Source organism: Oncorhynchus kisutch, linkage group LG5 (assembly GCF_002021735.2).
Source record: "Oncorhynchus kisutch isolate 150728-3 linkage group LG5, Okis_V2, whole genome shotgun sequence".
NCBI classification, from domain to species: Eukaryota; Metazoa; Chordata; class Actinopteri; order Salmoniformes; family Salmonidae; genus Oncorhynchus; species Oncorhynchus kisutch.
Window position 1 is genome coordinate 29,341,444 of NC_034178.2, and position 22,080 is coordinate 29,363,523.

General features: G+C 43.6%; 1 protein-coding gene across 10 annotated transcripts; it reads left to right on the top strand.

The window, feature by feature from the left end:
- The first annotated feature begins 5,923 nt into the window (after positions 1-5,923).
- LOC109890861 (RNA-binding protein 5-B) lies at positions 5,924-16,790 on the top strand. Of its 10 annotated transcripts, none has more exons than XM_020482937.2 (25): positions 5,924-6,078; positions 6,349-6,382; positions 8,810-8,981; positions 9,100-9,255; positions 9,428-9,497; positions 9,922-9,995; positions 10,846-10,929; positions 11,241-11,301; positions 11,793-11,855; positions 11,960-12,120; positions 12,336-12,433; positions 12,590-12,677; positions 12,769-12,840; positions 12,939-13,002; positions 13,102-13,184; positions 13,301-13,421; positions 13,581-13,672; positions 13,799-13,978; positions 14,170-14,310; positions 14,602-14,679; positions 14,802-14,996; positions 15,170-15,244; positions 15,362-15,465; positions 15,691-15,820; positions 16,138-16,790. In XM_020482937.2, exons 2-25 carry the CDS (start codon positions 6,366-6,368, stop codon positions 16,261-16,263), a joined length of 2,505 nt encoding a protein of 834 aa, XP_020338526.1. In that variant the 5' UTR covers positions 5,924-6,078; positions 6,349-6,365; the 3' UTR covers positions 16,264-16,790. The 10 variants fall into 10 exon arrangements, with proteins under 10 accessions (XP_020338526.1, XP_031680663.1, XP_020338530.1 ...); XM_031824803.1 differs by having other exon boundaries at positions 5,938-6,078; positions 9,097-9,255; positions 12,775-12,840; positions 14,605-14,679; XM_020482941.2 differs by having other exon boundaries at positions 5,938-6,078; positions 14,605-14,679.
- Positions 16,791-22,080: the final 5,290 nt, after the last annotated feature.

Below are 22,080 nucleotides of genomic sequence, written 5' to 3' on the forward strand. Positions count from 1 at the left end.
TTTTTAATGCAACTCTACAGAAATGAGTTCATTTGGGAGTAATTAAGCTTGCCAGTTGAAAGGTTGAATATTGATGTACAATCAAAGATCCGTTTTTGCAACAGAGCAAAGTTTTATAGTACAATCAAAATAGTTTTAATATTAGTTATAAATTAGATATAGGCCCACTGAATTTGTGATGCATACATGTCCCTTGACAAAGAAACATGATATTTTATATTGCCTTGTTTTCAGTCACCAAACAATTCACTACAAGTGGCTTGTTTTACATTCTGAGCACAGTTTGAGTCTTTCCTGAGGAGTTATTCAGCTGTGACTGAATAAGGGACCTCTCATTGACGAAATAAGTCTTTGTAATGAACAGAAAGATCATACTCCCGCTACATTTCTAACACAATCTCTAACATGTAGTTATCCTCTTATGAACTGGACTCAAGTATTATAGGTGCATGTATTATAGGTCCATGTATTATAGGGACATCTATTATAGGGGCATGCCGCCACCTACTGTATTGACTGTGTATCAGTCTACTATTCTGTAGTATGAATTCATTACACTTTGTGAAAAATTGTCTTACCAACTAACACTGCACACATTAAAACCTCACCACTATTCTGGCCTTATCTGATCCTACTCCAGGCCAGCAGCCTGGGAAGACAAGACATTATCGTTCAAAACATCTTGTAACTCTTCTGTAGTAAAATCTTATACACCCAAGTACTTTCTTCGCAGCTGCCACCACATCTATCCTCTGTGACTTTAGGGGATGGAACTTTGGATTTGCTTGACAGTGCAAAATCCTTTTTATGCCTTTTTACTCCTCTTGCCTTTTGAATGACGTTTCAAATGAACTCAACATAACCTTGTTATAGGTTAGTAATTAAGGTTCTTTGCACTCTGGAAGGAGAGCAGGTAAACCTTCCCTGGGAGGATGAGCAGGGCCATCTTCACTATCACAATTCCAATGGGTCAGAAGTGTCACGAACGTCGTCAGGGAAATGACCGGACCAAGGTGCAGTGTGGTGAGCTTAGTGATGACATTGTAGGGTACTATGGTGTTGAAGGCTGAGCTCTAGTCGACGTTGCTGGCTTGACCTTCATAATCCATGTTTGTCTGGAGTCCCTGCCACATATGTACATCTTGTGTCTGAGCCATTGAATCCACTTTGTCCCTGTAGTGTCATTTTTCCTCTTTGGTTGCCTTATGAAGGTTGCAGCGGGTCTGTTTGTTCATGTCCATCTCTCAGTCACCTTGCCATGGTTAAATGCAGTGGTTTGCGCTTTCAGTTTTGCACAAATGCTGACGTCTATTCACATTTTTGGTTTGGTTAAGTTCTAATCTTCAGTGGGAACAACATCCTCTATGCATTTCCTGATGAGCCCGACACCGAGTCAGTGTATACAGTTGTGGCCAAAAGTTTTGAGAATGACACAAATATTAATTTTCACAAAGTCTGCTGCCTCAGTGTCTTTAGATGTGTTTGTCAGATCTTACTATGGAATACTGAAGTATAATTGCAAGCATTTCATAAGTGTCAAAGGCTTTTTTTGACAATTACATGAAGTTGATGCAAAGAGTCAATATTTGCTGTGTTGACCCTTCTTTTTCAAGACCTCTGCAATCCGCCCTGGCATGCTGTCAATTAACTTCTGGGCCACATCCTGACTGATGGCAGCCCATTCTTGCATAATCAATGCTTGGAGTTTGTCAGAATTTGTGGGGTTTTGTTTGTCCAAACGACTTGAGGATTGACCATAAATTCTCAATGGGATTCAGGTCTGGGGAGTTTCCTGGCCATGGACCCACAATATCGATGTTTTGTTCCCCGAGCCACTTAGTTATCACTTTTGCCTTATGGCAAGGTGCTCCATCATGCTGGAAAAGGCATTGTTCGTCACCAAACTGTTCCTGGATGGTTGGGAGAAGTTGCTCTCGGAGGATGTGTTGGTACCATTCTTTATTCATGGCTGTGTTCTTAGGCAAAATTGTGAGTTAGCCCACTCCCTTGGCTGAGAAGCAACCCCACACATGAATGGTCTCAGGATGCTTTACTGTTGGCATAACACAGGACTGATGGTAGCGCTCACCTTGTCTTCTCCGGACAAGCTTTTTTCCAGATGCCCCAAACAATCGGAAAGGGGATTCATCAGAGAAAATTACTTTACCCCAGTCCTCAGCAGTCCAATCCCTGCACCTTTTGCCGAATATCAGTCTGTCCCTGATGTTTTTCCTGGAGAGAAGTGGCTTCTTTGCTGCCCTTCTTGACACCAGGCCATCCTCCAAAAGTCTTCGCTTCACTCTGCGTGCAGATGCACTCACACCTGCCTGCTGCCATTCCTGAGCAAGCTCTGTACTGGTGGTGCCCTGATCTCGCAGCTGAATCAACTTTAGGAGACGGTCCTGGCACTTGCTGGACTTTCTTGGGCGCCCTGAATCCTTCTTCACAACAATGGAACCACTCTCCTTGAAGTTCTTGATGATCCGATAAATGGTTGATTTAGGTGCAATCTTACTGGCAGCAATATCCTTGCCTGTGAAGCCCTTTTTGTGCAAAGCAATGATGATGACACGTGTTTCCTTGCCGGTAACCATGGTTGACAGAGGAAGAACAATGATTGCAAGCACCACCCTCCTTTTGAAGCTTACAGTCTGTTATTAGAACTCAATCAGCATGACAGAGTGATCTCCAGCCTTGTCTTCGTCAACACTCACACCTGTGTTAACGAGAGAATCACTGACATGATGTCAGCTGGTCCTTTTGTGGCAGGGCTGAAATGCAGTGGAAATGTTTTTTGGGATTCAGTTTTGGGGACTTTCTCTTCATAACATTCTGGAGTATATGCAAATTGCCATCATACAAACTGAGGCAGCAGACTTTGTGAAAAATAATATTTGTGTCATTCTCAAACCTTTTGGCCACGACTGTACATCAATACTATTCTGAGGCGGCCCAGAACGTTTTCCAGTCTGTGTGATCAAAACAATCTTGAAGCATAGATTCTGATTGGTCAGACCAACACTCGTTATGTACCACGAGAGCTTCCTGTTTAAGTTTCTGCCTATATTCGGGTAGGAGCAGAATGGAGTTATGGTCTGATTTGCCAAAGGGAGGGCGGGGGAAGGTCTAGAAGGCCAGCACCTGGGAGTCACCTCTTCACCTTTGGCGTTGAGACTGGTGTTTTGCGGATATTATTAGTTATTTATTTATTATTTAAATAAATAAAAATCTTACCCCTTTTTCTCCCCATTCTCGTGGTATCCAATTGTTTTAGTAGCTACTATCTTGTCTCATCGCTACTACTCCCGTACCGGCTCGGGAGAGACGAAGGTTGAAAGTCATGCGTCCTCCGATACACAACCCAACCAAGCCGCACAGCTTCTTAACACAGTGCGCATCCAACCCGGAAGCCAGCCGCACCAATGTGTTGGAGGAAACACCGTGCACCTGGCAACCTTGGTTAGCGCGCACTGTGCCCAGGCCGACACAGGAGTAGCTGGTGCGCGATGAGACAAGGACATCCCTACCGGCCAAGCCCTCCTTAACCCAGACGACGCTAGGCCAATTGTGCGTCACCCCACGGACCTCCCGGTCGCGGCCGGTTACGACAGAGCCTGGGCGCAAACCCAGAGTCTCTGATGGCACAGCTGACGCTGCAGTACAGCGCCCTTAACCACTGCGCCACCCGGGAGGCCTTTGCAGATACTATTTAATGAAGCTGCCAGTTGAGGAGACTTGTGAGGCGTCTGTTTCTCAAACTAAACACTCTGATGCACTTGTCCTCTTGCTCAGTTGTGCACTGGGGTCTCCCACTCCTCTTTCTATTCTGGTTATAGACCGTTTGCGCTGTTCTGTGAAGGGAGGGAATGAAGGAAGGTTAGAGGTAGGAAAGGAGTATGGTATGTATGGTATGTATGGTACACATCAATATCATAGGGATGTTACTAGATGACATCTCATGCATAGATGAATATTAACAATTTACCTTACTGAAATTTACAACACAGCGTTGTATGAAATATTCAGTTTCTTGCATGGAATAGCCTTCATTTCTCAGAGCAAGAATAGACTGACGAGTTTCAGAAGAAAGGTCTTTGTTTCTGGCCATTTTGAGCCTGTAATCGAACCCACAAATGCTGATGCTCCAGGTACTCAACTCGTCTAAAGAAGGCCAGTTTTATTGCTTCTTTAATCAGCACAGTTTTCAGCTGTGCTAACATAATTGCAAAAGGGTTTTCTAATGATCAATTAGCCTTTTAAAATTATAAACTTGGATTAGCTAACACAACGTGCCATTGGAACACAGGAGTGATGGTTGCTGATAATGGGCCTCATGTATATTTATATATATACATATACGACAAAACACACATCACGACAAGACAACACTACACTAAGAGAGACCTAGGACAGCAAGGCAGCAACACATGACAACACAGCATGGTAGCAACACAACATGACAACAACATGGTAGCAACATATGGCAGCATCACAACATGGTACAAACATTATTGGGCACAGACAACAGCACAAAGGGCAGGAAGGTATAGACAACAATACATCACGCAAATTAGCCACATCTGTCAGTATGAGTGTCCATGATTGAGTCTTTGAGTGTTTATTGAGCTTGTTCCAGTCGCTATCTGCAGTGAACTGAAAAGACGAGCAACCCAGGGATGTGTGTGCTTTGGGGACCTTTAACAGAATGTGACTGGCAGAACGGGTGTTGTATGTGAGGATGAAGGCTGCGGTAGATATCTCAGTCCTAAGGCCTAAGAGGGGTTTATAAATAAGCATCAACCAGTGGGTCTTGCGACGGGTATGCAGAGATGACCAGTTTACAGAGGAGTATGGAGTGCAGTGATGTGTCCTATAAGGAGCATTGGTGGCAAATCTGATGGCCGAATGGTAAAGAACATCTAGCCACTAGAGAGCACCCTTACCTACCGATCTATAAAGTACATCTGCGTAATCTAGCATGGGTAGGATGGTCATCTGAATCAGGGTTAGTTTTGGCAGCTGGGGTGAAAGAGGAGCGATTATGATAGAGGAAACCAAGTCTATATTTATGGATGGCAGCCTGTTCAGAATGTCGCTCAACAGTTGAGGGATACTGATACATTGATTGTAAATTACGTGGATTTTGTGGTGTTTATTACGCTGCTCAAACAAACAAGAAGTTGTAGAGGGGACATCATTGTAGGTGCGGCTGAAAGGTTGTTGGGTCTGCAGGAATTAACAGCTGAAGCATTGCAGAGAAAACTGAATGAAGATGTTTCCCCCACATAAAAAAAAACATCCCCCTGTCAGTGTATATTTTTATTTATTTGTTCAACTTTGTTTGATATTATTTACTACCCATACAGTAGGTGGCTTATTGCACGTAAAATATGTGTCAACGTCATTAAACTATAGAATAAGAGAACATTGTCAAAGTGTTTTATTTATTTTTATAACCCAAGATAAACCACAACCTGTCATTTACAATGGGCGCAAATGAATCATACTGGGCAAAACAATCAAGGAGGCGGGCAAAGCCATGCACGACCTAGCGACATCTTATTGGCGCGATCTAGCATATATTTGCATTTGCCATTAGGGAACGCCTATTTTGAAGTGAACTCAACTTGCCCTTGCACTCCTAAACGACGCCATTTTTAAAAAACAATTTTGGCAACGGGTAAAGTCTACAAAACTTTGTCCACTGTTCATAACATATTTCCGTTTTGGGAAGAGAAACTCTATTGAGCTCAAATGTGTCATCGATGAGAAAATGTGCAGAATGTTGGCCAAAATCCATCTCGATCTATCTTCTCCCACTGGGCTTCCTCATCCCCATTTGTGGTTGTGAGTGGAAATACCAACCGGATGCTTCAGATTTATACATCCTGTGAAGCATCTGGCTCATTGTTCTGTGATTTTGTTTACCACGTACCCGCCGCTAAGCATCTTGGGAAGAAGAAGGTGCTGAAGACCAACAACCATTTTTCATGTGAAATGTGCAAGTACTTGAATTGTTTGCAAAACCTATTTAGCAAACAGATTATCATCGGGAATCTCTTACATCTTTTTTAAATTGTGAGTTAATATGCTTCTGTACAGTTGTGTTACTGTTTGTTCTTGAGCTAACTAGATGGTTCGTTTTAAATCGTAACGTTAGGTCATTAGCTAGCTAGCTAGCTAACGTTAGCCATAACGTAACTTTAGCAATGATAGAGTACTGTCTTATGAGTCACCATATAGCTTCTGCTTCTAGCAGACATGCCAAATAGCTAGTTAAGTTCGCTGACGTGAAAGTAATAAAAATGTTCTCTTCCCCCCCCCCCCCCCCCCCCCAATCTTTGATAGTCGTGACAACCATTGAAATGGGAGCTGATAAGCGGTGAGTAACAAATTGACATAACAATATATCGTTAGTGAACTGCACTGTGTTCGGAACACAATCGTTGCATTATAGGAAAAATTCACCCAAAACCACGCATTCCTATTTACAGTGTTACATAACACTGAATATATATATATATATATATATATATATATATATATATATATATATATATATATTGCTCATGGTGGTCCTCCAATAATCGGTATCGGTATATATATATTTTTTAAAATTTATAATAAGGTTGGTAACAACATGTGGTTGAGAGCTTTGGGCCATTAATTGAAAGGTCGCTGGTTCGAATCCCTGGGCTAACTAGGTGAAACGTCTGTAGTACCCTTGAGCAAGGCACTTAAAAGCGACTTACGCTTTTGAACCTTAACAAGGCGACACTCTATTTTTAACCTCCTCCTCCACATTTACTGGATTGGTTGAGCAGTGCAGAGGAGAATCTACCCTGACCGTTTTTTTTCTGTTTTTTTTCCTCGTCAAGACTAATATGTGGGGGGATCTAGGTTCAGGTTTTCCTTTGACGCCTACTTTGTTTGGTTAGTGTAAAAAAGCGTTTTGGTAGGGTCTGTATCTTCTGGCAAGTAGCTCGCTAACTAGCTATCACATTTATAACACTATGTATTGCTTACATTACCATTCCACCTTTACTCGCACTACAGAGTAAACAACTCTCCCTCCTTAAAAATGCAATGAAAGACATCTGGTAGGGATGTGCATCTTTCCCTTTCAACATGAATTGATACATATCTAGATAGCCGCTCCGATACACGATATGTTTTTGTTTAAAAGGATTCAGTGCGATTGTTTGATTAGAGAAATGAATCGATGCAATTTGGTGCGATATGATTTGGTGCCCCAACATTGGTTGCATAAACACATTCATTTTCCATTCTAAATTAAAATCTGATGCTGATGGAGTTCATGAGTTGGGCCTCTGAGCTGACTTCTGTGCATGTGTGTAAATTATATGTCTTATCAGTGGTGTAAAATAATTCAGTAAAAATACTTTAAAGTACTACTTAAGCTGTTTTTTTTGGGGTATCTGTACTGTACTATTTATATTTGACTACTTTTACTTCACTACATTCCTAAAGAAAATAATTAACTTTTTACTCCATACATTTCCCTGACACCCAAAAGTACTTGTTACACTTTGAATGCTTAACAGGACAGGAAAATGCTGCTATTCACGTACTTGTCGAGAACATCCTTGGTATCTCTAAAGCCTTTATACTGCCGGACTCATTAAACACACATGCTTCATTTGTAAATTAGTGTTGGAGTGTGCCCCAGGCTATCTGTAAAAATGGTGGCATCTGGTTTGCTTAATATAAGGAATTTTCAATTATTTATACATTTACTTTTGATACTTAAGTATCTTTAAAACCAAATACTTTTAGACATTCAAGTAGTATTTTACTGGGTGACTTTCACTTGAGTATTTCTTTTAAAATTATTAAGCTATCTTTTACCCAAGTATGACAACTGGGTTGTTTTTCCACCACTGACATCTATGGTGTATGTAGGCACCTGAGCTGAGCGATAAGATAAACTGGGCATCTACCCCACCCTTCCCCCACACACACACACTTTTCATCTGAAATCACCATCACCCACTAATTTAAAAAAATCAGATTAAAAGTGTTAGTAATGTATCAATATTTATCTTTAAAAAATAGCTATGACATCGCCAATGAATAAGTAGCACAACTTTGGATTTCACTCCGGTCTCATAATTTAATTGTTTCGACCGTTTGGAAGTTTTGCGTGTAGCAAAAGTGATTTCAGTCCTCTTTATGAAATGATCAACTTTACCCTATCTAAAAAAGGACCATATATACTGATTGTTTAAAGCAAAAGTATTGCCCATGGTGGTCCTCCAATAATCGGTATCGGTGTTGAAAAATCATAATCGGTCGATGCAAAGCAGCCAGCGGACTGATGCACTCATTTCTTAATCATTTGAACCGGGGACCAATGCATATCGGTGACTCTTTACCTCCCTAGCATCTGGCAGAAGTAAATTCATCCATAAATACGAATGAATTTGATTTAATGGTCAAGCCCATTCAAAACACCAGGGACATGAACACTGAAGTATGATGTAGGAATGTGTGACTTGCACAGGATATAAACTGGTTAGGGCGTTAGGCAGAGTTTCAGTGGCATTCACAGTATAAGGAAGCAGAGTGGCTTGCAAGATAACACAGTCTAAATCCCACACAACAATGCAATAGTAGATTTGTTTCTGCTTTAAAAAAACATAATTGTAAGGGTTATGTTAAAATTGTAAATCATAGTACTTGGAGGTTATCTTGAGCCATGTAATTACATTGGAAACCATTTCGTTATTCTTTGAGTGTGTCGAAATTAGATCTGCGTTTGACTGTGTCTATGCCTGTGTGCGCACAGGGTGAGTCGCACAGAGCGTAGCGGCAGATACGGTGGGAACAATCAGGGCCGGGGTGAGAGGCGAGAGCGAGGAGACCAGGAACGAGAGCACGTCACGCGACGCTGGGGTGAAGAGAGACGCATCGAACGCTACGATGGAGGGGAACACCGGGGGAACAGAGCCAGTCCAGAGGTATGTGCTCCGAGTCACTGGGCGTCTGACATGACTTGGCAAGGGAGTGCAGCCAAAACCAATCTTGTTGACGACTAGGAGAATACACTGATCCACGCTGTTTTATCCGCGCCAGCAGAGAGACAGGAAGCGGCGGAACAACGATGGAGCTGAAGAAGGCTACCACTCTGATGGAGACTACCCGGAGCAGGACTACAGGGGGGAGCCAGGGGAGGAGAAGGAGAGTAAAACCATCATGCTCCGGGGCCTGTCTCTTCACGTCACAGAGGGAGATGTAAGTTTCTCTCTCTCTGCTTTAGACCCACCACTGGGTCAGTAATGTGGTTTGTGCAAAGAAGAGTAGACTATACAGTGAAACTAAAGGAGACGTTAGCAACTGTATAATGTCAACTGAAGCGTGTTGCGGAACTGAGGGCGACTGATTTAAACGTTCTTGTGCCTTCCAGATCCGAGCTGCCCTGGACCAGCTGGAGGGACCCCAGCCAATAGATATCCGGTTGATGAAGAAGAGGACAGGTGAGACCCAGGCGTTCCACGGAGTCCCTCCTTTCCCCCGCCGTCTTTGACCACAGGGCCAATCTGCTTCAATTGGCTTCAGTTTTGCCATAGCAACATAAAAAATCTGAAATCGTTATGAATTAATGTCAAAAGCGAAGAAACAATCTTTTACGTTCTGTTTAGATGTGGAGCGAAAAGGTAAGTAAGAGCATCAGCCAGTCAAGCGCTGTTTCAAATGAAAGAATAAAATAATGCATATAGGCACACTGAGGGTGCACGTTCCAGTGTCATCCTGCAGGATTTCTTGCTATGGCAAAACCCAAAATGAAGGGCCCACTGTTTGCCATATTGGGTCCTGAAGCAGTTTGTGACAGAGTTTGAATGTTGTGCCCATGGACTCTGACTAACACTCCTCCCGTCTATATTTGAATGCTGTCTCTAGGTATAAGCAGAGGTTTCGCCTTCGTGGAGTTTTATCACTTGCAAGATGCTACCCGATGGATGGAGACCAATCAGGTTGCTTCACAATCGCCAAGTCTAGTTTTTACCTTGGAGATCTGGGAGAGAAAAAAAAAGAGAACCAAATGGCAACCAAAGTGAACTGAATAAGAACAAAAAATGATTTGAAGGAAATGTGGATTTAAGTTGGAATTTAGTTGGAGAATACTATATTGTAATCTTAATATGGTATCCATAAAGACTGCATGGTTTTAGGGGTTTATTTAACCTTTACTGATAATTCTTTAATCTCACCGCCCCTCCCCCCATATTTTCAGGGTGTAAGACTAAGGTTTTAAGACGTTCGACGTCAATAGAATTGAGCCATGTAGCCTAATTTAACGGAAACTTACCTTAAAACACTTTGAGATTATAGTACCTTGCAATCTGACTGGTAAGATAACTCAGGAAGACATTTTTCTGATAAAAGATAGTCATAGGCCATCGGGGAAAATAAGGAATTCTGGCTCCTAGCCTACTGTCCTCCAAATTTGAGCACTTACTTGTCAGTTGATGTTTTTTTTTTCTTTTTAGTGATTGATTCATGCTGTACTTCTTAGCTAATTTAATTTGTCTGTTGGAAGCACATCCCTGGTTCTAGGGAAGCCGATCAAAGTATCTCTATCATGTTAGCATACACTCTGCTCCGGCTCAGTCTGGACACTCGGGTCCCAAACACCTTAAGAACCCTCTGTACACAAGCTCACATACACATCCTTCCGTCTGTCTTTGACACAAGCGCCAACCGGGGGTCCCTTTCCCCCTTCCCTCCTTGCCAACACTGCTTGTATTTTGGGTGCAGCTAGAGTGAGACCTGCACCAGCCAAGAAACCTTGAAATGACCAACATTTTGTCCCCCCTCTTACAGAAACTCCTGGTCATCCAAGGCAAGAGTGTGGCCATGCACTACAGCAACCCCCGGCACAAGTTTGAAGACTGGCTCTGCAACACTGTAAGTTTCTGCTGTGGCTTGACTCCATATCCCACCCTGCCTACACTGTTTTCCACTTCTATCTGAAAGCTGTAGTGACAATGTTAGGCAATCAATTGTTATCTTATAGTCCAGAATGAGCTCCTGCCAAATGACTTTGAGCACATTGTTAGGTGTAGGAATGCCTGATTGCATTAGTTGCCAGTGTGAGCGTTTGGCTCAGGTAAGCACCCGATGCTGCACTGCTTTTAGTTTGCTATTCATCTGAGGCAGCGGTGTCCTGGACCTAAGTAGCTGTATTTTCAATAAAAAATGTGACCGGTTGCTTGCAGTGCGGCCTGTACAATTTCCGGAGGAGGCTGAAGTGCTTCAGGTGCGGAGCATCCAAAACTGGTAAGTAGTTCCTGAATCAGGAAGCCACTGCTTGCACCCATCTGGATGGCCTGAGACAATGCCATGGGACTACGCACAGGTGCAGGCGCAATAGAGAATACAGATACAGGGCTCTACAGTGCGACCATCCTACTCTCATATGTGCCAAAATATTTTGATGTGTGACCTGGAATAAAAAATATATATATTTGTCATTGTGCTACTAAATTTCTTTGCGTGCGCCTACATTTTTTAGCTTAGAGCACATGTGCTCCTTGTTAAAAAAAATAAAACATGTCCACGTAGAGCCCTGACTAATCATATTTCTTAGTATTGTGAACAAACCAGATTTAGCTGAAAACGTACGTGAGAATTGACAGGTGGATTAGCGAGGATGTCAAATCCCTGTGGAGCAGAAACATTTTCTAACTCATGTCCTGGCATTTGTCATGGGTACTGAGGGCGAGGCGACGCTAACGCCCTCCTCTCATTCTTCCTGCTTTTCCCAACAGAGTGTGAAACCAACACCACTGGAGTCCGAGAGACCCAGCAGAGCGGAGACTACTACGGCGACAGTGAGTACCTCTCCGCCGTCATGAAAATAAGTCCTGTCAGATGACCTGAGGGGGGGGTCAGAGCCAATGGGATCATTTATACTGAATGTGTGTGTCCTCTCCAGCGATCATCCTTAGGAACATCGCCCCCCTTACCACTGTGGAGGCCATCATGACTGCCCTGGCCCCCTACGCCAACCTTTCAACCAGCAACATCCGTCTCATCAAGGACAAACAGACGGGCCAGAACAGAGGCTTCACCTTCGTACAGCTTTCCTCCCCTCTGGTATGCCAGTCTTCCAGCAGAGCTCTCTCAAAAAAAATGTTTGAGTTTCTTTACAGAGCGATCTCTGTCTCTTCAGTGACTTTCCCCTTTTTCGATTGTTAATGGTCAACTGGTGCTTCTCATCCTTGGCTTGATTTAGTGGAGTCTGTATGAACTTTTCTCTGTCAGTGAAATGCGTGTTTAGTCTTAAGTGCTTTGTTGTTTCTGCATCACAGGAGGCTTCTCAGCTCCTAACTATCTTACAAGGACTGCAGCCCCCTCTCAAGCTGGATGGGAAGACCATCGGTGTGGACTATGCCAAGAGTGCCAGGAAGTGAGTGTCCCGTCACAGCGGTGTCCGTGGTTAGGTTTAAGAGGTGTCAATGGTTAGGGTTATAGTGTTCTCAGCATAATTCCAGTGGAGGATGTCCTCAAGAGGGCATAGGGATGGAGATGTCTCCCTAATCTCTACTCTCCTTGGTCTCTTCAGGGATCTCTTGCTCCCAGACTGTAACCGGATCAGTGCCTTCTCTGTGGCCAGCACAGCCATCGCTGCTGCCCAGTGGTCCTCCAGCCAGGTAATGCACACAAACCCACATCTCCTCACAGTCACCGGTGACGTTTTGTTTTCCCGATGCAACTTCTAACCGTCAGTGTGTTCCTTCCAAGCCACAGCAGGGTGCTGAAGGACAGCTGTCGGAGTACAGCTACCTAGAGGAGGGCTACGTTCCCTACACACAGGTACGGTGATGGTTACCCCAGTCTGTAAATACCTGGGATGCATTGCAGACGCTGCCGCTTCAATGTGTGTGACTGACTGTGCCCTGCTGTGTCGATAGGACTACCAGGCCTACTACCAGCAGGCAGCAGGAGACCTCTCACAGGGGAATGGAATACTGGGAGGTGAGAGGCAACGTTTGCATTCAGTGTCCATGCCTTTGTTTTAACAGCCTTCTGGTTTGAGGAGAACACGTGTAATTAAGCCTGGGTGTCTTTTCACAGCGGCGCCAGCTGCTACAGGAGTGGTGATCTCACAGGTTGCACAGGTCTACCAACCCCGACTTATCAGTCACACTGCCACACAGGTGAGTCTCTGTCTTTTAACCGATGGGGCTGGCAATACACACACCGTTGCCTTTACTGCACCACGGACAGTATGCTTGCCCTAAAGATTCCCCACAATGGCCAATTGTCTCTGCAGGCACTGCAATTGGCCCAGCAACTGGAAGCAAAACAGACCGGAGTTCACTCTGCAGCTGCAACCACTACAGCGCCGGTTTCCACAGCAACAGCGACACTCTCTGGACTGGCCACAGACACTGGTAGGAGCCTCCCTCTCCTGACTAACTGGCTCTGCAAGTTCCAGTGCAGAATGAAACATAAAAACTTAGTGGAAGGCTTTCAGATGTAAAATGATCTACTTTATTCAAGCCAGGTTTTTGATTGTTTGTAATCTTCCATGCTCTTGTCTTCATCCCCAGTTGTTCCCGACACTTCCACCTACCAGTATGACGAGTCCTCGGGCTACTACTTCGACCCTGAAACTGGCCTCTACTACGACCCAAATACCCATGTAAGTACCCACACACCGCTCAATGTTTTCTGTTGCCATTTTGAATGGTTCCACCATGCCTCATGAGTTGATTTGAAAGGGGTATGTGGGTGTATGTGTTTTTGACAGTTATCTTCTCTCCTCCAGTACTACTATAATTCCCAAACACAGCAGTACCTGTACTGGGACAGCGAGAAGCAGACTTACGTCCCTGCCTCAGCCGCCGACCAAACTGAGCAGACGGCAAACGCAGCAGCAGCTAGCAAAGAAGCTAAGGAATCCAAGGAGAGGAAACAAGAGAAGCCCAAGAGCAAGACGGCTCAACAGGTACGCAGAGGAGACCGGGATCGCTTCAGGTGTCATGGCGGTACAGCTGTATATGAGAAAACGAGGGGGGGGGGGGGGGGGGGCGTCTACATTCTGTTGGTATCAGGACAATGTCATGAAACCCTTGTTGCTGTCAAGGGGTGTTGTATTAAAGTGTGTGTAGTTTGACTGAGTTGTCATGCTCTTTCCAGATTGCTAAGGACATGGAGCGCTGGGCGAAGAGTCTGAACAAGCAGAAGGAGAACTTCAAAAGCAGCTTCCAGCCCGTCAGCCAGGAGGAGAGGAAAGAGGCCGCGGCCGCCGACGCAGGCTTCACACTCTTCGAGAAGAAGGTAGCCATTTTATGTCTATCCATGATGGCTAGAATCCTATAGAGCAGGGTTTCCCAAACTCTGTCCTCGGGACCCCAAGGGGTGCACGTTTTTGCCCTAGCATTGCACAGCTGATTCACATCATCAAGCTGTGTAGTGATAGGGCAAAAACCAAAAACGTGCACCCCTTGGAGTCCCAAGGACTGAGTTCAGGGAAACGCTGCTTTAGAGGACTCATCCAGTGCCACTTTTGACTTGATGGTGTCAGATTGACGAGGTGACTTGATGGCAGTGACTAGTGTGACTTTGTAGCAGGCTGGAAGCTTGGAAATGCTCATGTCAGAAGCAGTGCAGCGCCCAGAGGAGCAGGCCCCAACCAACTCAGCCAAGGTAAGCTATTGATACTAGACTCAAATGTAAGCTCTGAAATGACAGATCATACATTTTTATCTTCCAGTCTTGTATGGTACCTACTTGGTTGGATGGTAAACTCTGGTTGTGTCCTTCCCCAGGTTGGTCTGGTGGCAGCCTACAGTGGGGACAGTGACCCAGAGGAGGGGGGTGCAGCAGAGCCGGAGCGCGATGGTGGTGAGCAGGGCCAGGATCAGCTGACAGACTGGAAGAAGATGGCCTGCCTGCTGTGTAGGAGACAGTTCCCCAATAAGGACGGCCTGGTGCGCCACCAGCAGCTCTCTGACCTTCACAAGGTGCTCATCCCTGACGCCCAGGAAGAACCCCACTTTAGTCTACTCACTAAACTGTACTCTCACTAAACTGTACTCTCACTAAAATGAACATCTATTATGTGAACCTTGGAGCTTGTTTTATATATGAATTCAGTGTGAAGGGGTTTTAATCTTTACTTGTCGTCTTTCCCCAGCAAAACCTGGAGGTCCACCGCAGATCTAAGCTGAGTGAGGCTGAGCTGGAAGAGCTGGAGAGGAAAGAGACCGAGGTGAGACTCGGACATAAAGACTGTTGGTCTAATGTTACTGATTGACTTTTGGTTAATAGAAACCCTGTTGTCAGGTTTGTTTCTACATTAATTTCCTATTTCCGTCCCTGTGAACAGATGAAGTACAGAGACCGGGCTGCGGAGAGGAGAGAGAAATACGGCATCCCTGAACCCCCAGCACCCAAAAAGAAGAAATTCACAGCACAGCCAGCACCAGTCGTGTAAGCTGCTACTGTGCTATAATCATGCTTATTCTTATTATCATTGTTATCCAATCATTTGTATATATTTTATTGTGTAAGAATTTTAAGATGGGCACATTCTTTCCCCACCACCCTTTTTTGCTGTGGCAATAGTATTTTGTCGGCATGTTATAAATGTATACTGATTTTCTGTGACGTGAGATTGTAACAATGATTGTGTTGTCATTTCCCACTTCTCTGCAGTAACTATGAGCAACCCACCAAAGACGGTCTGAACAGTGACAACATTGGGAACAAGATGCTGCAGGCCATGGGATGGCAGGAAGGCAGAGGTCTGGGCCGCAACCAGCAGGGCATCACTGCACCTATTGAGGTGAATCTCATCCAGTTAAAATAATTGAATAGTGCTGCTTCAACCCAAAAGCAAAACCTGTGAAGATATCTTTCATATACAACGAAGTCTGTTAAATTTTCTCGTTTAAGTGCAGAACCACGTTGTAGTGGTAACACTCCTTCACATATGCACCGGAGACCAGGGTTAAATTTTTGGGTACACTCTAACCACTTTCTCCCTCTTGCCTGTCTCCCCACCTAATAATTTATTTATATATTTTATTTATGATATCTTTTTTAATTATTCCAGTGTTGAATGGCTTTACTTATCTCAGACCTGCTGTCACCTCCCTACAGGCCCAGCTGAGGGCGAAGGGAGCTGGTCTGGGAACCAAAGGCAGCAGCTACGGCCTTTCTGCCTCAGACACTTACAAAGACGCTGTCCGCAAAGCCATGTTTGCCCGCTTCACTGAAATGGAGTGATTTGTCAAATATACCTGCCTCCCAAGAACAACCATATCCTACTGACCTGGTGCTATGTTCCCTGGGTTTCTGTGTGGGGGAAATCACTGTCCCCGGGCATCTTAACATCTCTCCCTACATTCATCCATAAACTGACGCCTTGAGATAAAGGGATTGTAATGGCAGCATGGGGAAGTTGCAGAGATTACATGCTTTATTAAGGGGGATTGGAGGGAAGGCCTTCCTTTGCTAAAAGATGTGCGTTTCTTTGGATTAATTTCTGAGTGCAGTCACGTTGTCATCAGTCTGCTAGAGAATAGGAAAACGGAGAAAGGACTTGTCTATTGGAGAAATGTGAAACTATGAATTATGTAGGTTATGATTTGTATATATTTTATTGTGTAAGAATTTGAAGATGGGCACATTCTTTCCCCACCCCCCCTTTTTGCTGTGGAAATAGTATTTTGTTGGCATGTAATAAATGTACAGTTTGTATGGTATGCGTTCTCATTTTGTACAGAAAATATTAAATGAGATTGATCAACCAATTCATGTGGACGTCATTGTGAATGCTGAGCATAATTCCATGACTTGTACAATCTCTAGGTTAACAAGCTGTTCAATTGCAGACTTTGCTTTAGCTCGCCCTCATACCAAACTTGGGTGTCGGTCAGTAAAAAAAAAACTATCATTGAGAAACTCAGGTTTATAGTTTGTGGGCTCTTCAGTCTACCACCATCTTGGGTCGAACTTCTGAAGCTAGGCCCCTTCATTTGATTTCAACCTAAAGTAAATGTTTTGCAGATGCAGTCGACCCCTCTCCCTGAGTTTCCTCCCACAGGCATGGCCATTCTACCAGAATTAAGATGTAGAGTACTGCAGACTACCGGCTACCCCTTTGCCATTAGGACCTCCCTGGTGTCTCACTGTACGAGGTAAGCGACCCAGTGGAGCTAATTTACGATGTTTAGCATTGTTGAAAGGATGTGTTTCATTACAGCTCCCTTTTATTCTTCTGGATCTGACTAGATAGTTGTATTTGCTTATATCAATTGCTGTCCAATGGACTGGCTAGTGTTGCGCTGTAGTTTGAGTCTTGTTCCAAAGACTCGAGGTCCCGTTCTTCACACAGCTGGAACAAGAGCACTGACAAGTGGTAATCGTTTCGATCGAAGGCAACATTGAATTAATTACGAACGGTGCTCTTGTTGTAATCCTGTTTTTGACCGTCGGAATCGTCTTCTAAATAAGAGAACCATGTCTCCTTGTATGCAAAATAATATAACAATTTTGGAAAAGTTGTCTGACAACTGTCTTACAGTAGTGATCTATAGTGGTAGCATTCCATAGCGTTTTCTAATACAGTTCGCAGATTTGCTTAATGAAGTTGTCATTAGTTGAAGCACATAGAACTGGTTCAGTTACTGATAAACTAAAGCCAAGTCACAATGCACTATTAGAAACATGCAAGGAGCTGCTGGGGATGCTATTTAATATGAAAAATGTTAAAACATTTTTGCAAGGAGCTGTCTGGTAGGCATGTAATACCATTGACAGCTGTTACAAATAACCATCCCACAATAAGGAAGTGGGAGCTTAAGGTTCAGGGTCCCCCACACGATCTCCTCCTCTGCCCACTACTTTGGTGTGCAGGACCCACAAAAGCAAACCAATATAAATTTCCCCCCCAAAAATCAAAAAGACAAGCAGGAATTACATTAAAATGCATGCATGCATACATACTAAAAACAACTAGATTTGTCATATGGCTGGCGATCAGGAGCACCTTTCCTTGTATATGAAAATCTGGCCCATACCTCTTAACACGAGTTACTTGGTCCCACTTATCAGTAAAATCTTGAGACCTCTTACTTTCTTTAGCAATCAATCCTAGTGTATAATAGTGTTTGACAGTTATTTTGAAAGAATCCAGTACTAACACATTTGTTTTCTGAGTAATTTTTTAAAAAATCTATCCTTCCCCAGCAGAATCAAGAGATTGTATATCGTGTTGCATCTGTCCTTTAGTCACCCAATACAACCTTATGTAGAGATAATAAAATTGTGTAAAACAGGGAGTAAACACGTTACACATTCTGGTATTGTACATCCTCCACTTCCACATGACGACAATAGCACTAAAGTGATTCTTCGATAATCCATATTTGCAACATCTTGTTAGTAGCCAGAAATGTGGACAATATCTTCAACTGAAATGTTTGGATAGTGGAGTCTGTTTTATAAATCAAACCAAACTAAATCCCTTTGCAAGGGATGGGAGTATCAAACTGCTGTAAGAGTGGAATCTGTTTGGGTTGGCAGACAATTTATTTTCCGAAATGAAAATTGTACATGTCTATTGATTTTTCTCTAGTTAACCATCTGTGAGATTTAATGAGGTCTAAAGAAATAAAGTATTTTATTTCCCATAACTTTTTCTTCCCTTCTGTTAGAATTTCTGCAAGTAACTGATTGTAATTATGATTTGTACATAGTGTACAAAACATTAGGAACACCTGCTCTTTCCATGACATACTAACCAGGTGAAAGCTATGATCCCTTATTGATGTCACTTTTAAAAACCTCTCAAATCAGTGTAGATGAAGGGGAAGAGACTGGTTAAAGAATGATTTTTAATTGAGACATGGATTGTGTGTGCCATTCAGAGGGGGAATGGGCAAGACAAAAGATTGAAGTGCCTTTGAATGGGGTGGGGTCGTCGGTGCCAGGTGCACCGGTTTGAGTGTCGAAACTGCAACGCTGCTGGGTTTTTCACACTCAACAGTTTCCTGTGTGTATCAAGAATGTCCATCACCCAAAGGACATCCAGCCAACTTGACACAATTGTAGGAAGCATTGGAGTTAACTGTGGAATGCTTTTGACGCCTTGTAGTGCCCACGCCCTGACGAATTTAGTCTGTTCTGAGAGCAAAAGGGGTGCAAACTCAATATTAGGAAGGTGTTCCTAATGTTTTCTACACTGTGTAGTATCCCCATACATTGTGCATTGTGTGTTTTAAATCAAATAAAATTCCCATTACTATCAATGATTTAAAATACAAAAAAATAACATCCCCTTTTCCAGACACTCTTATCAGTAAATTTGAATTCAACCACATGATTAGGCTCTGAATTTCTGTAATTCTTTCTGGGGGATGGCTGTGGTTTTGGACAGGTCGTTCCAGGTGTGTTATTAGGGAGAGAGATGGGGTGGGGGTCAAGATGGACAAAGCTTGAAAGAGGAGTTTACAGGTCAGATGCTGCACCTATCCCTCAGCAGATGGAGATTTTCTCTTATCAAAGTAACCCAGTAAATAATCTGATCTGTTTAAAATCATTGGCTCTCAATGTAGGTGGGGATTTCAACTTTGTTGGAGTGCACAAATGGTGATTGGTGATTTATTGAAAAGGACGAGACTGCACATCCGACTGTTCTGGACCTTTCTTCTCGACAGCTAAATGTCCCAAAGCTTCTGTGCATGTGTGGGATTCTCTGCTTTACTCAGGCTCTGCTCTACTTGTAGAGAACCTCCCGTGTGCATTTCCCACTGTCAATTGTGAATGATACTTTTTTTTTTGTGAGTTTTACCGGTGAAATGTCCATCTGCATGCCAACTATTTGATCTCAATCAGTTTCATGGGGATATGCTTCTAAAATTGAATAAGAATTGTTTTTGTTTTTTTGTCTTATTTGGTTCTGTTATGTAGAGTACTATCATTATCTGATCCTGCAGATATTGATAAAGCTTTGATCTATTAAAAGGGCACCGTATGCCAGTGTAGCCTGTTCTCAACGAGTAGAGAATCTCCCACATATGCAGAAGCTTCGGGACTTTTAGCTGCAGCCTGGTCTCATGGATTTACATTTACTATGTTACGTCTAGTCTGAGACACTAAAATGAGTGTGATAATTAGGACAGGAGGGTGCTGAGGGCCAAGCTGGCGGCAGGGCCCAGGTGGCAGCTGTTAGTGCTCTGTAGAGAGGTCTGGTGGTGGGGAGCAGCAGGGGGCGGGGTTGCCTCAGACTGGATCATCCTGCTTGGATTCTGCCGCCTCAGTATTTATACCTGTCGGGTAAAACCAGAGGAGATTAAGAACCACGATCTCCTCTGGTCTTGACCACATGCAGCTCCCAGACAGTTACTGCATGAGGCTCACAGCCTGGGTAGGTCCAGAATCCTGGTGACTGAAGTTAAGTTGCTGCCCCTTGTCATTATCTCTTAATGTTTTCTTAAGTGTCTTAATATCTGGATGTCTCATTTAGTTATTTCATTTGCGACAGTTTTGCATGTATTTGCAAGAAGCCATGGCTTACTCACCAATATAATTGTAAATAGCCTGTCTATTGCATTATTCATTGTTGATCACTAACTACCAATAGATGTTTCTTAGGGCATATGACTGCCATGAATCTTTTTGTGTGAAGATTACCCAATTTGTACAACAGGGAAGCAATGGTATTCCTTAACACTTTTTTGGGATCGGTGTCCCTTCCACGGGACTGTTGAGCTAACGTAGGCTAATGCGATTAGCATGAGGTTGTAAGTAACAAGAACATTTCCCAGGACATAGACATATCTAATATTGGCAGAAAGCTTAAATTCTGCCTCCCGGGTGGCGCAGTGCTCTAAAGGACTGCATCTCAGTGCTAGCTGTGCCACTAAAGACTCTGGGTTTGAGCCCAGGTTCTGTCGCAGCCGGCCGTGACAGGGAGGTCCATGGGGCGACGCAAAATTGGCCTAGCGTCGTCCGGGTCAGGGAGGGTTTGGCCGGTAGGGATATCATTGTCTCAGCTAGGTGTACGGTGTTTCCTCCGACACATTGGTGCGGCTGGCTTCCGGGTTGTATGCACGCTGTGTTAAGCAGTGCGGCTTGGTTGGTTTGTGTTTCGGAGGACGGTCTCTCCCGAGTCCGAACGGGAGTTGTAGTGATGAGATGACAGTAATTACTAACAATTGGATACCACGAAAAAGGGGGTAAAAAGAGCTTAAATTCCTGTTAATCTAACTGCACTGTCCAATTTACAGTAGCTATTACAGTGAAAGAATCCATGCTATTGTTATATTCTCCTACATTCCTTACACATTTCCACAAACCTCAGTGTTTCCTTTCAAATGGTAACAAGAATATGCATATCCTTGCTTAAGGGCCTGAGTTACAGGCAGTTAGATTTGGGTATGTCATTTTACACGAAAATTGAAAAAAGGGGCGAATCCCACTCTAATTTGTATAGTAATTTCCCATTTTAAGGAGGAGTGCAGTGCCAGACAATCATTGTGATTTGGTGTGTCATCGTGACCGTCACGGTTGGTCTTTTCACAGGTCATCCGGAGTGTGTGTATGTCGTGAAGACAAACAGTGAGCGAGAGAATTCAATAAGCTACTGACGGTTCTCTATATCAGTCAATGATGGCGTAGAGAAAGACGCTCAGACAAACACACAAGTAACTTAGCCTTTTTCTTTCTCTATAATACCTCAATTGTTTTCTTTCTCCATCCCTATTCCAATAGTTACATCAGCAGTTCAGTGAAGGGGATCAAGGCTGCTTGTTTGATCTCACTGCTTGTTTGAGTCACTGTTGTTTTTGGCATCACTCTGTGAATTTGAGAGAGCTTTCAGTTAATACGTGATAGGGCATTTTGATAAGGCATTTACTATTCACATAGGGCCCGATTCAGACTTAGAAAATGTACACCTTTCCTACGCATTTCTCAGAAGTTGGTATTCAGACTTAGCTTATCCAGGTGTGTAACATGCTTTGCAGGTGTGGTTCCCTTGTGTACTGAAAACCCTCCCACTTGCTGGCCAACTGATTTTATCAGACTCACTAGAATACA

Excerpts from the sequence above, each read along its gene's own strand:
- LOC109890861 (XM_020482936.2), top strand. Across the intron at positions 9,256-9,427 it reads TTCACGTCACAGAGGGAGAT|ATCCGAGCTGCCCTGGACCA; the intron begins GTAAGTTTCTCT and ends TGTGCCTTCCAG. Across the intron at positions 12,121-12,335 it reads TACAGCTTTCCTCCCCTCTG|GAGGCTTCTCAGCTCCTAAC; the intron begins GTATGCCAGTCT and ends TCTGCATCACAG.